At 41.9% G+C, this 13724-nt stretch overlaps 1 protein-coding gene across 1 annotated transcript in view; it reads left to right on the top strand.

Annotated features, from left to right (window-relative positions):
- The window catches only part of LOC134357592 (uncharacterized), an 83919-nt gene that overhangs the window by 26066 nt on the left and 44129 nt on the right, over nucleotides 1–13724 (top strand). The window contains exons 5-6 of the mRNA XM_063069217.1: nucleotides 10081–10413; nucleotides 10717–10839. Of these exons, the coding sequence (XP_062925287.1) occupies nucleotides 10081–10413; nucleotides 10717–10839 (456 nt within the window). The remainder of the gene's footprint in view (nucleotides 1–10080; nucleotides 10414–10716; nucleotides 10840–13724) is intronic.

Below are 13724 nucleotides of genomic sequence, written 5' to 3'. Positions count from 1 at the left end.
TTCTGCTTTTGGCGGATGGAGCAGTGGAACTCGAGAAATTTGTCTGACAAATCTAGAGAAGGCCGCATCTGGACTACCAGATACAATAGCGACACCAACAGATTCAGAAATGATGTGTTGCCTCACCTGGAAGGACTGTTTGGAGCCCTGAATGGAGGCGAAGAAGGTGCTGAATGGGCATGTGTAGCATTCATCTCTCTCGGATTGCTACAAAGGTACGTGCCAGGTGGGCGCTGAGTGGGGATGGAGGAATGTTCAAGGGACTCGCGAGGGAGCGATCACTATGAAAGCGGGGTGCCGGCAGCGGATAAAGATGTGGTTGCTTGTGGTATCCCGTTGAACATGGCGGAAGGTGCGGAGAAAGATGCGATGGTTGCGGTGTCTCATGGGGGATAGGTCAAGCCAGGTGGAACACTATCGCCGTCAGGGTGGCGGGAAGACGGAGTGAACGTAGATGTCCGAGAAATGGAGGAGTACAAACTGTTGGCTGGAGTTTTTGCAGTATCTAGTGTCCTCATCTATTTCTTGTTCTCACGTGGACTGAATGGAAGTGAACAAAACCTGGCGTAAGCAAGGGTGTGGTCGGAGAAAAATGTACGGTCCACTAGGCAAGTTTGACCATACAATGTTCGGGGTATTGCAACGTTCTCTTCAGCATCCATAACAGACGACACCATGGTTGAGGATGACCATGTTCTATAACCACCAACCCGTCATCTTAGCTCTTTAAGTGGCATAACCAGGCATATCTATGGTGAAAGTAACAGGATTTCCAAAAATTGATCTAATATGCTGGTTGTGGCATCGTTTGCTTTTCTAGGGCATAGACCGTTGAACATTGAGGAATACAGTAAAAGGACAGATCATTCGGCCCAGAATATTGTGCTGTACCAACTAATAAGTAAATCAAAAACGCCGACACACGAATCACTTCTACCGACACCATGCCCATATCCCTCAATCCTCTTTACATCCATGTGCCCATCCAAACGTCTAGGGGCCTCGAATGTATTTGCCTCTACCATCATGCCAAGCAGCGCATTCGAGGCATCCACAACTCTCTGAGTAAGTAACTTAACCCTCACATCCTCCTTGAAAATACACCATCTCACATTCAATGCATGCCCTCTTTTATTAGAGACTTCAGCCCCGGGAGCCTCTGCGCTCCAGGGAAAATAGCCCAAGTTTATCAAAACACTCGTAATAGCACATGCCCTCTAATACAGGCAGTATCCTGATAAAGCTCTTCTGTACCCTTTCCAAAACCTCAACATGCTTCCTATCGTGGGCCGACCAGAACTGTATCCAGTACTCCAGAAGTGGCCGAACCAGAGTTTTATAAAGTTGCAATCTGCTGATTTTTAAACTCGGTGCCTCTAGTAATAAAAGCAAGCATTCCACAAGCCTTCTCAACCACCCTATGAACCCGTGAAGCCACTTCCAAGGAGCTGTGAACGGTTCCCAAGACCTCTCTGCTCATCAACACTGCTACGGATGCTGTCCTTAACAGTGTACTGTCTCCTTACCTCCTACCGAGATGCAACAACTTACATTTATTCGGCTTAAGCTCCGTCTGCCACTTCTCAATCACCCACAGCTCCACCAATCTTGGCAACATCCTCAAACTTACTAAAGCAACCATCTACATTTTCATCCAGGTCATTTATATACATCAAAAACAGCAGACGTCGCAGCTGAGGTCGCTGAGAAACTCCACTAATTACAAACCTCCGGCTCATGTAAGTCCGCTCAACCACTACCATCTGTCTTCTATGCGCAAGCCAGTTCTGAATCCAAACAGCCAATGGACGCTATGATGTCTAATCTTCTAGAGTAACCTGCCATGAGGGACTTTGTCAAAAACCTTACTAAAATCTATGTAGACGACATCAACTGCCCTATCCTTATCAATCTCTCTCGTAACCTTGTCAAAAAAGCTCCATCAGTTTGGCAAGGCACGAGCTGCCACGCACAAAGCTTTGCTAGGTTTCCTTAGTTAGATTGCGCGTTTCCAAATGCTAATATATCGTATCCAGAAGTAATTTTCCCAGCAATTTCCTTTCAACGGACATCAAGCTCACTAATTCCTAGGATTTTACCGAGTTCCCTTCTTAAATACAGGTACAACATTAACTATTCCCTTGTACTCCGGGACCTCGCCTGTGACTAGAGCGGGCATGAAGATACTGGTCAAGGCCCCAGCCATCTCCTTTACTGACTCCTTCCTGTGGTAACTTCCAGCAGACCCTGGGGCATCCATCTTAATACTCATTAGGAGGCCCAATACTCCCTCCTCCTTAACCTCTAAATGCCCTGATGTGTTTATACAGTCAGCATTGTATTATTTTGAAAAGATGGCTTCATTTTTGTTATTTTGCATACATGTAATGTTACGTTGGCCTTCTCTAGCTTCACACGTCATAGTCGTCTGTCCGTCTGTTTAGGTACCACATCCGATGCGGACTTTGGTGACCGTGGTTTTCCATATAGATCTATCCTTCGTTTTTTGGGTGACTTCCATTTCGTCGACTTGTAGCCACCTGGCTATGCTTTTGATGTACATAAGCCGAGGTCTTCCTCTAGGTTTGCTACTCTCAATCTTTCCAGAGAGTATGAGTTTTTCTAGTTCATCTTTCGGCATGATGTGTCCTAGGAATCTGAGTTGTCTTTCTCTAATTGTTGGTATGAGTGATTGAACTGCTTGGGCTCTTCTGAGAACTTCTTCATTTGATGTGTGTGTGGTCCATGATAATCTTAACATTCTCCTGTAGAACCATAATTCAGCTGCTTCTAGTCTCTTTTCCATTGCTGGGGAAATGGTCCAGCATTCACCTCCATAAGTCAGGATAGAATAAATGTAGCACTGCAGTATTCTGTTTTTAGTGTATGTGCTCATCTTTCTGTCTATTAATATGGTCTTCATTTTTTGGCAAGCTTCTTTTGCCATTGCTATTCTGTATTTGATATCTGTGTCGCACCTGCCATTACTTGTAATTAGGCTGCCAAGATATTTGATATCATGGTCGTACGGCAATCAAAATAAAAGTCAGGTGCTAGAAATCTAAAGCAAAACGGAGCATCCTGGAGACACAGCTGCTCAAGCAGCACCTGTGGAAGAAGCAGAGTTTACATTTCAGATCCCACACCTGCTATCACAGTATTCTGATGAATTAAATTGTCAGTAATGCCCCCTCTTCCACATAGGCTCCCTGCCTTGATGAGTGTTCCCAAAATTTTGTGATTATGCTTAGCTGCACATTTACAGCTCCGAGCATGTATTTTGACATTTATTCTGTTCTCTCTACCTTCCCTATTCCCTGTACTTAAACTATTTGCACTTTCTGATGAAAGGGCATTGAATTAAAATGATAGCAGTTATACGGAAAGATGTCTGACTTGTTCAGCATTTCTTATCTTGATTAAATCTTTTTGATGACATGCAATTTGTATATTACGCAATTTCAAGCTTTGAGAACAATTTATTGAAAACGATCTGCATGCTGGTCAGTTTTCGTTGGAGTACCAAATACTGCGCTGCACGAACCTATAGCAGAACCAAAAGGACATCAGCCAGCATTACACTGTTCAATCTGCCTTGTATCTTGGGCCAGGTTCACCCTTACAAAACACTGGAGACACCATTGTTAGTGAGGAGTATGGAAAAGATGAGTTGTATAAACGGAAGGATAAAATGTTTAAATGTGGTTTATTTTAACTTATTATTTTAACTATTTGTATGTTTACCTGTTTCAGGAACTAATTTTAATTAAAACGTTAGTTTAATTGTTTAAAAACATGATCCAATTTCAATATATTTTAGAATTTTATGTGGGAGATTCGGTAATGTTCTTGCTTAAAGCAAACTAGGCGTCGGCTTCTTGAAAGCTGAGATGCCAAAGAACAGACCACGAGAAAGATAAACGTTACTTGTCATGAGAAAATTTGTGTGTAGAGATGATGACGTCGTTCTCTGCTTTTGCTACGGCTGTTGAAAAAGATGGAAGGATTTCAAGAAGTATTCAACAGACCAGTCCTGAATTCGCCAGCTGAGAAAAAAAATTACGTAGTCGGACACTGTTTACTCCAGAACTTCCGAGAATGAGGGGATATCTCGATGAAAATTTAAATCCCACCAGGACTTAACGTGAAGAGAAGATACTTTCCTAGATGAGGAGTCCACAATCATGGCTCCAGTCTCCTTGAGCGGTCGCTACTTGGGTCTGAAGTGAGAAGAATTCGGCGTTTTTCCCCATAGATGGCGGCTCACTTATGCACTTAATGGGTACTCGATGGTGGAAATCTCCGCCCGTTGGAGTCATTAAATTCATTCAATGCTAAAACCGACGGATTTCTAAATATTAAGACAGAAAGCAGGTCGAATATCAACCAGAACTTGATGAATGTCTGAACATGTTAAAGGGATAGAATGCCTTATTCCTCCTCCCTGTTTTACGGTTAATAACCGATACAACCAGAGTCACGTTATCAACTGTCCCCCTTCTGGTTATATTCCACCCTTAACACACAAAATATACGTTGCCAAAAGAATAAAAGTGTTTTTTGCCATAATGTAAATATATTTAAAGTTCGATTGTGAAAAAGCCACTTACAAACAGAAGGGAAACAATCGTGGAACGTTGCTGTGACCGACCGTAAATAACAGCCCGAACCCAGCCGGCCGGCTCCCCCTTACATGCAGCCTGATCTCTGGATGCTTCGCTTCCACAGAGACTCGAGTTTCACCCCACAAGTGTACTTTTCGTGTGAATTCCAACCGGAGGTGGTCAGGGCGAGGTAACTGCTGAGGTGGTAGCTATCGCGGACGGTTCGTGGTGTCAGAACACCAGCCTTCACGTTATTGTTGTTCATTTTCCATGAAGCCTCCACCGAATCAGGGCAAAGATAATTGACGAGACACACCAGAATCGCCATCAGTCATTCAGTGATTTGTTTGAACGTGGCTGAAAGAAGGGTAACCGAGGGGGTGGACAATTTTCCACCTAGAATGAAAAATAAATGTCCACATTAAAGAAAGATAGCGAAACATGTGTGAATCATCTAATACTTAGTGGCTTGAAGTGCGGCCTCTCAGATGGCAAGTTGCGGGTTGAAGTCCAACAACGAAGACGTATGAAACACGTGGACTGAGATTGTATAGCGGTGCCGAATGCGCGTTAAACCATCGGCATTAGATAGGTGTGGTGACGGTATACGACTTTTGATAGGAGAGATTATTGTTCTAGACAATGTTTATAAGTCAAAACAATCACAAAACAATTACTTAGCTACATTGTAATTACTGAGCCATACTGAATAAGGGGTCTTCTTGAGCTGGACCCATTCCCCTGCATTTGCCAGTATCTCTTTAAACATATCCTATCCTTGCGCATCTCCAAACGGCTTTTAAAATTCGTCATTGTTGCAGCACCTACCGCATCCTTTGGCAGATGTACCACCTACTCACTACTTTTGTCATAAAAACTTACCTAGAAACTTACCCTTTCATTTTCCCCTTTCGCCGTAAGCCCATGCCTTCGAGTTTCAGGCACCGCGACAAAGAGAAATAGACTTTGACCATTCATCCTATATATTCCCGTTACTATTCAATGAACCTCTAGAACGACATTGCAGTGTTCCTGATCATTCCTTGCCTATCCATATGCATGTAGATACGACATTGCAGTGTTCCTGATCATTCCTTGCCTATCCATATGCATGTGGATACGACATTGCAGTGTTCCTGATCATTCCTTGCCTATCCATATGCATGTGGATACGACATCGCAGTGTTCCTGATCATTCCTTGCCTATCCATATGCATGTGGATACGACATCGCAGTGTTCCTGATCATTCCTTGCCTATCCATATGCATGTGGATACGACATCGCAGTGTTCCTGATCATTCCTTGCCTATCCATATGCATGTGGATACGACATCGCAGTGTTCCTGATCATTCCTTGCCTATCTATATGCATGTGGATACGACATCGCAGTGTTCCTGATCATTCCTTGCCTATCCATATGCATGTGGATACGACATCGCAGTGTTCCTGATCATTCCTTGCCTATCCATATGCATGTGGATACGACATCGCAGTGTTCCTGATCATTCCTTGCCTATCCATATGCATGTGGATACGACATCGCAGTGTTCCTGATCATTCCTTGCCTATCCATATGCATGTGGATACGACATCGCAGTGTTCCTGATCATTCCTTGCCTATCCATATGCATGTGGATACGACATTGCAGTGTTCCTGATCATTCCTTGCCTATCTATATGCATGTGGATACGACATTGCAGTGTTCCTGATCATTCCTTGCCTATCCATATGCATGTGGATCCTGTCTGACAGAATCACCTGTAGTTCCCTAGCTTATCCTTGAGGATTTTCTTAAATAAAGATGCAACATCAGCCAACCTTCGGGTTTTCGAAACCACAATGATACCAAAATCTCTGCAAAGGTCCTAGCAAACTGTTACCAAGCTTGCTACACGTTTTTAGAAGTAGATAATAAGATCCCAGGATTTATTCACCGTAATGCTCCTCAGAAACACTAACTGTCCATTTTGTGTAATATCATCTTTCAAGGCATCACTGTGCTCGTCCTTGATTTTGCTAGCTTTCAAGACTCTTCCACTTGAAGTAGAGTAGAAGTATTCATTTAAATTCTCGTTTGTCTCCTAAGGATCAACACTTCAACGATCAATTTAATTCCTCAGTGGCCCTTCTCCCTTCCCAGCTGCCTCTCTGTTCCTTATATATTCAAGGAATCGCTTAGGATCAACTTATCTGCCAAGGTTATCTTATGACCCTATTTCCCTCCTTGATTTCTTCATTAACTGGCTTTAGCTGTCGTTATTTTCCTAACAGCGTTTGCTTAATCAGCTCCATTAGCCTGCACTCCTTAATCCTACCTATTTCGCCGTTCACGCTGACAGGAATATATTTGCCCTGAATTTTCTGCATCTGATTTTCAAAAGCTTCCGATTTGCCAAACGTCACAATGATTGCTGACAGCTTCTCTGAATTGATCTTTGAGAGTTCGATCTAATCCCATCAAAAGTTGTGTTTCCAATTTAGGCCTTTAACTGATCAACTACTAAAATCTCTTGATCAAATTTCTTCTAAAAGCTAACGGAATTATGGTGACTAGTCCCAAGACGCTCCTTCAGTTACTTGCCAAGCTCATTTCCAAAAAGGAAATCGACTTTGATGCTGGAAAAGAAACTCTGGAGCACCTAAAGTAAATTCTATATTCAGTTTCAGGTCACGGTGCGACTACAGAATTCTCATCATCTATTGACAATTGCTACTCACTGACGGGTAATGTAGCAGTTTTTCTTTCTATCTACCTCGCGCTGTCCTGGCCCCGCCAGTGTTTATCGCGATATTGTTAGTGAAATCAACCTGTTTAACTCATCATACTCGCATCGTTGGTGTATTTAAAGGAAAACGTGCAGGAATGAATTTTACTATTGCAAACTCGGAGAGATAATACTGGGAAAAAGAAAAAGAGCTTTACTCTGTAACAAATCCGTGCACTATCTTCTTCTGTTTTGCATGAAACATTCACAGACAGGTACCTCAAGAATTAAATACAAACTAAATATCCTACCACACAGCTCTGTAAAAATACTCCGAGGTCCGAAACAGACGTCGGGAAAATAACTTGAAACCTGCGGCATCGATTACTTTTAGAAACATATTGTGATTCTATAAAGCAGAGGGAGGATGCTAACCATGTAACCCTCTGCAGCAGTTAATGCCTCCAAATAATAGTCCAAATCCAGTCATTTGCCCTTTCAAGATTACTGCATGATGATTGCTAAATTAGTTTAGTGCAAATCATATAATATTCTTGCAGGCTTATTATAGTTTGAGCCTCCTTTGTTGCCTCGGGACCAGGACGGCTTTCCAGCATTGTTAAAACTATGAATTTGGAAATGTACCGGCAACGTCTACAGGACAATGTCCGGGTATCTGTCCGTGAACTGAAGCTCAATAGAAAGTGGATCACGCAGCAAAACAGCAGCCCTAAACAGACAAGTCAGTCTACCAAAGAATGGTTAAAGCAGAATAAATAGGTTTTGGAATGGCCGAGTCAAAGTCTTGACCTTAATCCTATACAATTGTTGTGGAAGGGCCTGAAGCAAGCAGTTCGTGCAAAGAAGCCCACCAACATCCCAGACTTGAAGCAGTTTTGTAACGAGGAATGCCCTAAAATTTCTCCAAGCTGATGCGCAGGACTGATCAACAGTTACCGGAAACGCTTGGTTGAAGTTATTGCTGTACAACAGGGTCACACCAGTTACTGAAAGCAAAGGTTCACATGCTTTTTTTTTCCAACAAATACATGAAATATTGGATCATTCTTCAATAAATAAATGAACAAGTATAATGTTTTGTGTTATTTATTTAATTGCGTTCTCTGTATATAGCTTTAGGACTTACGTGAAGATCTGATCACATTTTAGGTCATATTTAGGCAGAAATAGAGAAAATTCAACAGTGTTCACAAACTTTCTAGCACCACTGTATTCTAACTGCCCTTTTCAATTTCATTGAGTCAAGCGTCCTCTCTTTTTATGCCCCCGGAAATGACAGTAATCTACAGAGTTTGTTCTGAAAATTTTTGGGAAATAAAGGAAAGCCCTGGAATAGCACAACAAAACCCGTGGCTTAAATATTTGATCTAAAATTCCTTGTTCTGTTAACAGCTCCTCACGTCCCAAACTTACATATTTTTAAGATGGGTGTGTACGATAGTTCGACTATTATTAAGATCCCTGAATTATTTCGCTGTTCAGTACTTGGCTTGAACAGCGAGACTAACAAAAATAAAGTTTTACTTACAGAATGCCTACCTAATTCACCTAAACAGATCAACAGCATTATTTGCAATATTGTATGGCGTGGGCGATCATGGTATTATCCATGACATTATTGTTTTTCGCATTTTTTTCTACAGAGGTGGTTTGCCATTGCCTTCTAGCGGGTAGTGTCTTTACAAGTTGCGTGAACACAGCCATTATCAATACCCTCCAGAAATTGTCTGCCTGGCATCAGTGGTCGCATAAGCAGAACTTGAGATATGCACCAGTTGCTCATCCGCCATCCACCACGAACTCGCATGGCTTCATGTGACACTGATCGTGCGACTAAGCAGGAGCGACGCATTTTCTAAGGGTGACCGCAGGCGAGCGGTGGGAAGGAGCGCCTCAAACCTCCTGTGGTTATATGTAAAGATAATTCCCCATATTGGCCTAAGGTTGGTAGAATTTATAGTGAACCAGCCTCGGCAGCAGCTGAATCATTTGATTCACTTTTAATTACTCACAACACGGAATAAGCTGTCTGGTCGATTCAATATATTTCTCAAAATTCCTTGCTGAATAACTTCAGTAAAGTGAGTGATTAGAGTGTTGCTGGAAAACATTATTGCAAACCGGTTACATCCCTTTGGCAACAAGTTTTCTAAGATTACACAGACAAGATGTTCGGAATGTATCCGTCAATAACTACAAGAAATTATTTTTTCATCTTTTGCTTTCAAAGATCTCAGATACACCATCTTTGATAATGGTGGGAGCTGAGGATCTTCGCGAATTTGAAAAATACTGTGCAATTGAAGGAGCAAAAGGACAAGTTCTTTATCTACAATACAATGGCAAAATACACAACGCGGAACCAAATATTTATCTGACTAACAACTTGAAAATAATTTGACACTCGAAAAAGTTGGCAATTTCTGACTGGTGTTAATGTGCCACTCTGCTTTATCTGATTTACATAAATAGGGAACACGCAGTACCAGCTCGTCACTTAATTTATAAGCGAGCGAAAAGGTTCAGACGCCACTTAACCGTAGCACATTGTGTGAGTTTCACAAAGTTAATTACAATGTCTTGCTGGGTTCGTCTGGTCAGTACGCTGGGGTTCACTGCGATTTGTGAGTATTTTCTTTGGACATTATTTTGAATCTCGAATACCTTGAATGATATTATTCTCGCACTTCTGCTGTTACTCGAATATTAATCTCGGTACATTGTTTCTTCCCACTGAACTTTTCTAGATATCAACGCGGAAGTTGCACTGAATCAGCCACCTTCGAAATCCACGACTCTGGGGCTTAAAGTTCAAGTGCCCTGCACCTTGTCTGGAACCTCTTTAAGGAGTAGCAATATTTACTGGTACCAGCAGATTCCCAGAAAAGTTCCTCGGTATCTGTTCTACCATTATTCGGGGAGCAGAATGAACAGAGGCTCCGGAGTTCCGAACCGTTTCGGCGGCAACACGGCAACATTGACAATATCGAGCGTCCAGTCGGAGGATGCGGCAAACTATTACTGTGCTGTGTGGAAAAATGCTTACATCTTCCGCAAAGGAACGAGGGTGGAAATTGGCAGTAAGTAAAATATCAATTCAATGCGCTTGCCTTTCTGGTACTTAAGTGAAAAATATTTCTGTTGTCATCTAATAGTTGCATCGAAACAAATGTTTTTAAAGGCGGCATTTTTCAGATATCCAACCACGATTAACGGTCCTTTGGCAATTTATTAGAGCTCACGCGCCCGAAGCGCCAAACGTTCCGATATTTCTTTTTAAAATGTATGTTGGTTTAGTACAAGATGAACTAATATTTTCCAAACCAGGTTAGGAATATTCTGGTCTTTCGTAAATGAGTATTATCCTGAATTCCCGAATTTAGATTGCATCTATGACCCTGCTAGTGGCGTAGTGGCATCAACATTGGACTTCGGGACTAAAGGTCCCGAGTTCGAATCCAGCCGGCTCCCCTACACGCTTTCCAACTGTGCTGGGTTACGAACTGGTGATTTCTTTGGAAACTCACCCGGCAGAAGGCAAACCACTGCTGTAACTTTCCTCTTATTGGTTCCCCGTTACGTCAGAGAGGCGTGGAGGGAAATCGTCCGCTAACTGGAGAAACCCCGGGTGCGACGTACCTTTCCTTTCTATGATTTTATCAGTGGATACACCTGTGCTGATGACACCACTTTGTGTTGATGCCCGTCAGAACCATAAGATATCTGCTAGCCATTGATCACTGGACTCTGGAGGGTTCCTTAAAATCATAAACGTGCAGAGATGAAGAAAGAAAGATGACCGAAGAGATTGGTTCCACTGCAATAACTTATACTATTTCCAAAAACTCAACAGTATCTAGTTATTGTCTGGCGCAGTAAACGTTTGAACCAATTATGTAGAGAACCTTTATTAAAGACGAGCACAGGATTGAAACTTCTGTAACAATTCATGATTTGATGATGTTTTCCCTGATGTGGTCCTTGGTGTAGCGAAGGAAGGCGTAAATGAAAAAGACAAACAAAATTTGAATCCTGTTTGCAAAGGGTTCTACACCCTGCGGGAGTTATCTTTGTGTCTCCTTACATTTTCCTAAAAACAACAGAACTATTACTATATTTTCCACCTGACACATTGGTGATAATATACACAGCAGTGAATGGAATTCTTTAAGCGTCCGGAGAAACAGAATGCAGACAACAGCGGATTTAACTCGTCCATCGATTCTAGGGAGAGTTTTTAGATGTCACTGAGAAGATTAACTGCTAGGTTAATCCTTGTCCAATTTTATATTTAAAAGCTTTTAACGCCAGTTTGAACGGTTAAATATTTGTATTAAACCACCAAGGGAATATTCCTCGAGTGTTTTGCTGTATAGAATTCAATTTGAACTTGAATAAATTCTGAAACACTCGCCCCATTTAAGACCATAACGGGCTTCGAGGAGAAGCACGTAGATCTTACAATGGAAATTCTCAATCTTTATTAGCAGACGCCTTTTAGTATTTTATGTTTTCAACTGTTGGTATTATTTCTCGTTCACTTTGAAATGTCAATGTGTCCAAACATAGCAGACAGTCTTTTCTACCAATTTTAATATTGAAATTATTTTGTAGTTTAAAATCGTGATGCATTTGGGTCACCGTGTGGAAATAAACCTCCAATAACCTTAACGTAGGAATTGGAGACTCAATGACCCGCAGAACTATATTGCTAGATTCAGGCTTTGGCTCTTGGTCGGGTCAACCATGCCCAACAAGGGTAGGGGGCAGACTAAGAGTAGTCCATCATGCATCCAAAATCGGGAGTTCCGTTCAGAGCTCTCAATCCTGACTGGTCAAAGTTTATTATGGAAACAGCAATGAAGAATCCTTCTATATCTGTGTGCGACGGTTTATACAGGCAGATTGAGGACTTTCATTGTTGTCCTAAACGATGCAGGCGTAACGGGCGGTGAGTTAGCGATGCCATCATTACATTATTCATTGCACCAAAAGTAGAATCACGGAACAGCGAGTCTTTCAACTTTAACACGATAAATAACTTAAAAATACAAAAGTGAACCGTGGTGAGCCGTAGTTCTGAACCATATCAGCCGAATAGGGGGCTATTCTCTTTTTTTGCTACCTCCACCGTGAACATCGTAAAAAGCTGGTTTTCTCAGCGGTGAGTGCAAGGTGGAAAATCCGCTGCACTCCACAAACCAGATTGGAATTATTTACTTCAAGTGGGAAAAAATAACATTACGGAAACAAAGCGTGTAAGTTTCAACATTAATGTTAAACTTTCCTAAAGTGATTTTAAACACAAGCAGTCTGTAAATGTAATGTTGCCGCAAAACAAACTCTGTATTCCGATGGCTTAGATGCATAAAATATACTAATACAACAGGAATTCTGCAGATGCTGGGAATTCAAGCAACCCGACGAAGGGTCTCGGCCTGAAACGTTGACTATACCTCTTCCTAGAGATGCTGCATGGCCTGCTGCGTTCACCAGCAACTTTGATGTGTGTTGCTAAATATACCCCTTGGGTAAGAGTGACCATAATATGCTGGAATTCTTCATTAAGATGGAGAGTGACATAGTTAATTCAGAAACAAAGGTTCTGAACTTAAAGAGGGGTAACTTTGAAGGTATGAGACGTGAATTAGCTAAGATAGACTGGCAAATGACACTTAAAGGATTGACGGTGGAAATGCAATGGCAAGAATTTAAAGGTTGCATGGATGAACTACAACAATTGTTCATCCCAGTTTGGCAAAAGAATAAATCAGGGAAGGTAGTGCACCCGTGGCTGACAAGAGAAATTAGGGATAGTATCAATTCCAAAGAAGAAGCATACAAGTTAGCCAGAGAAAGTGGCTCACCTGAGGACTGGGAGAAATTCAGAGATCAGCAGAGGAGGAAAAAGGGCTTAATTAGGAAGGGGAAAAAAGATTATGAGAGAAAACAGGCAGGGAACATAAAAACTGACTGTAAAAGCTTTTATAGATATGTAAAAAGGAAAAGACTGGTAAAGACAAATGTAGGTCCCCTGCAGACAGAAACAGGTGAATTGATTATGGGGAGCAAGGACATGGCAGACCAATTGAATAATTAGTTTGGTTCTGTCTTCACTAAGGAGGACATAAATAATCTTCCAGAAATAGTAGGGGACAGAGGGTCCAGTGAGATGGAGGAACTGAGCGAAATACTTGTTAGTAGGGAAGTGGTGTTAGGTAAATTGAAGGGATTAAATGCAGATAAATCCCCAGGGCCAGATAGTCTGCATCCCAGAGTGCTTAAGGAAGTAGCCCAAGAAATAGTGGATGCATTAGTGATAATTTTTCAAAACTCGTTAGATTCTGGACTGGTTCCTGAGGATTGGAGGGTGGCTAATGTAACCCCACTT

Source organism: Mobula hypostoma, chromosome 2 (assembly GCF_963921235.1).
Source record: "Mobula hypostoma chromosome 2, sMobHyp1.1, whole genome shotgun sequence".
NCBI lineage: Eukaryota > Metazoa > Chordata > Chondrichthyes > Myliobatiformes > Myliobatidae > Mobula > Mobula hypostoma.
Note: the sequence above shows the minus strand (reverse complement) of the source record. Positions and strands in the feature narration are given on the sequence as shown.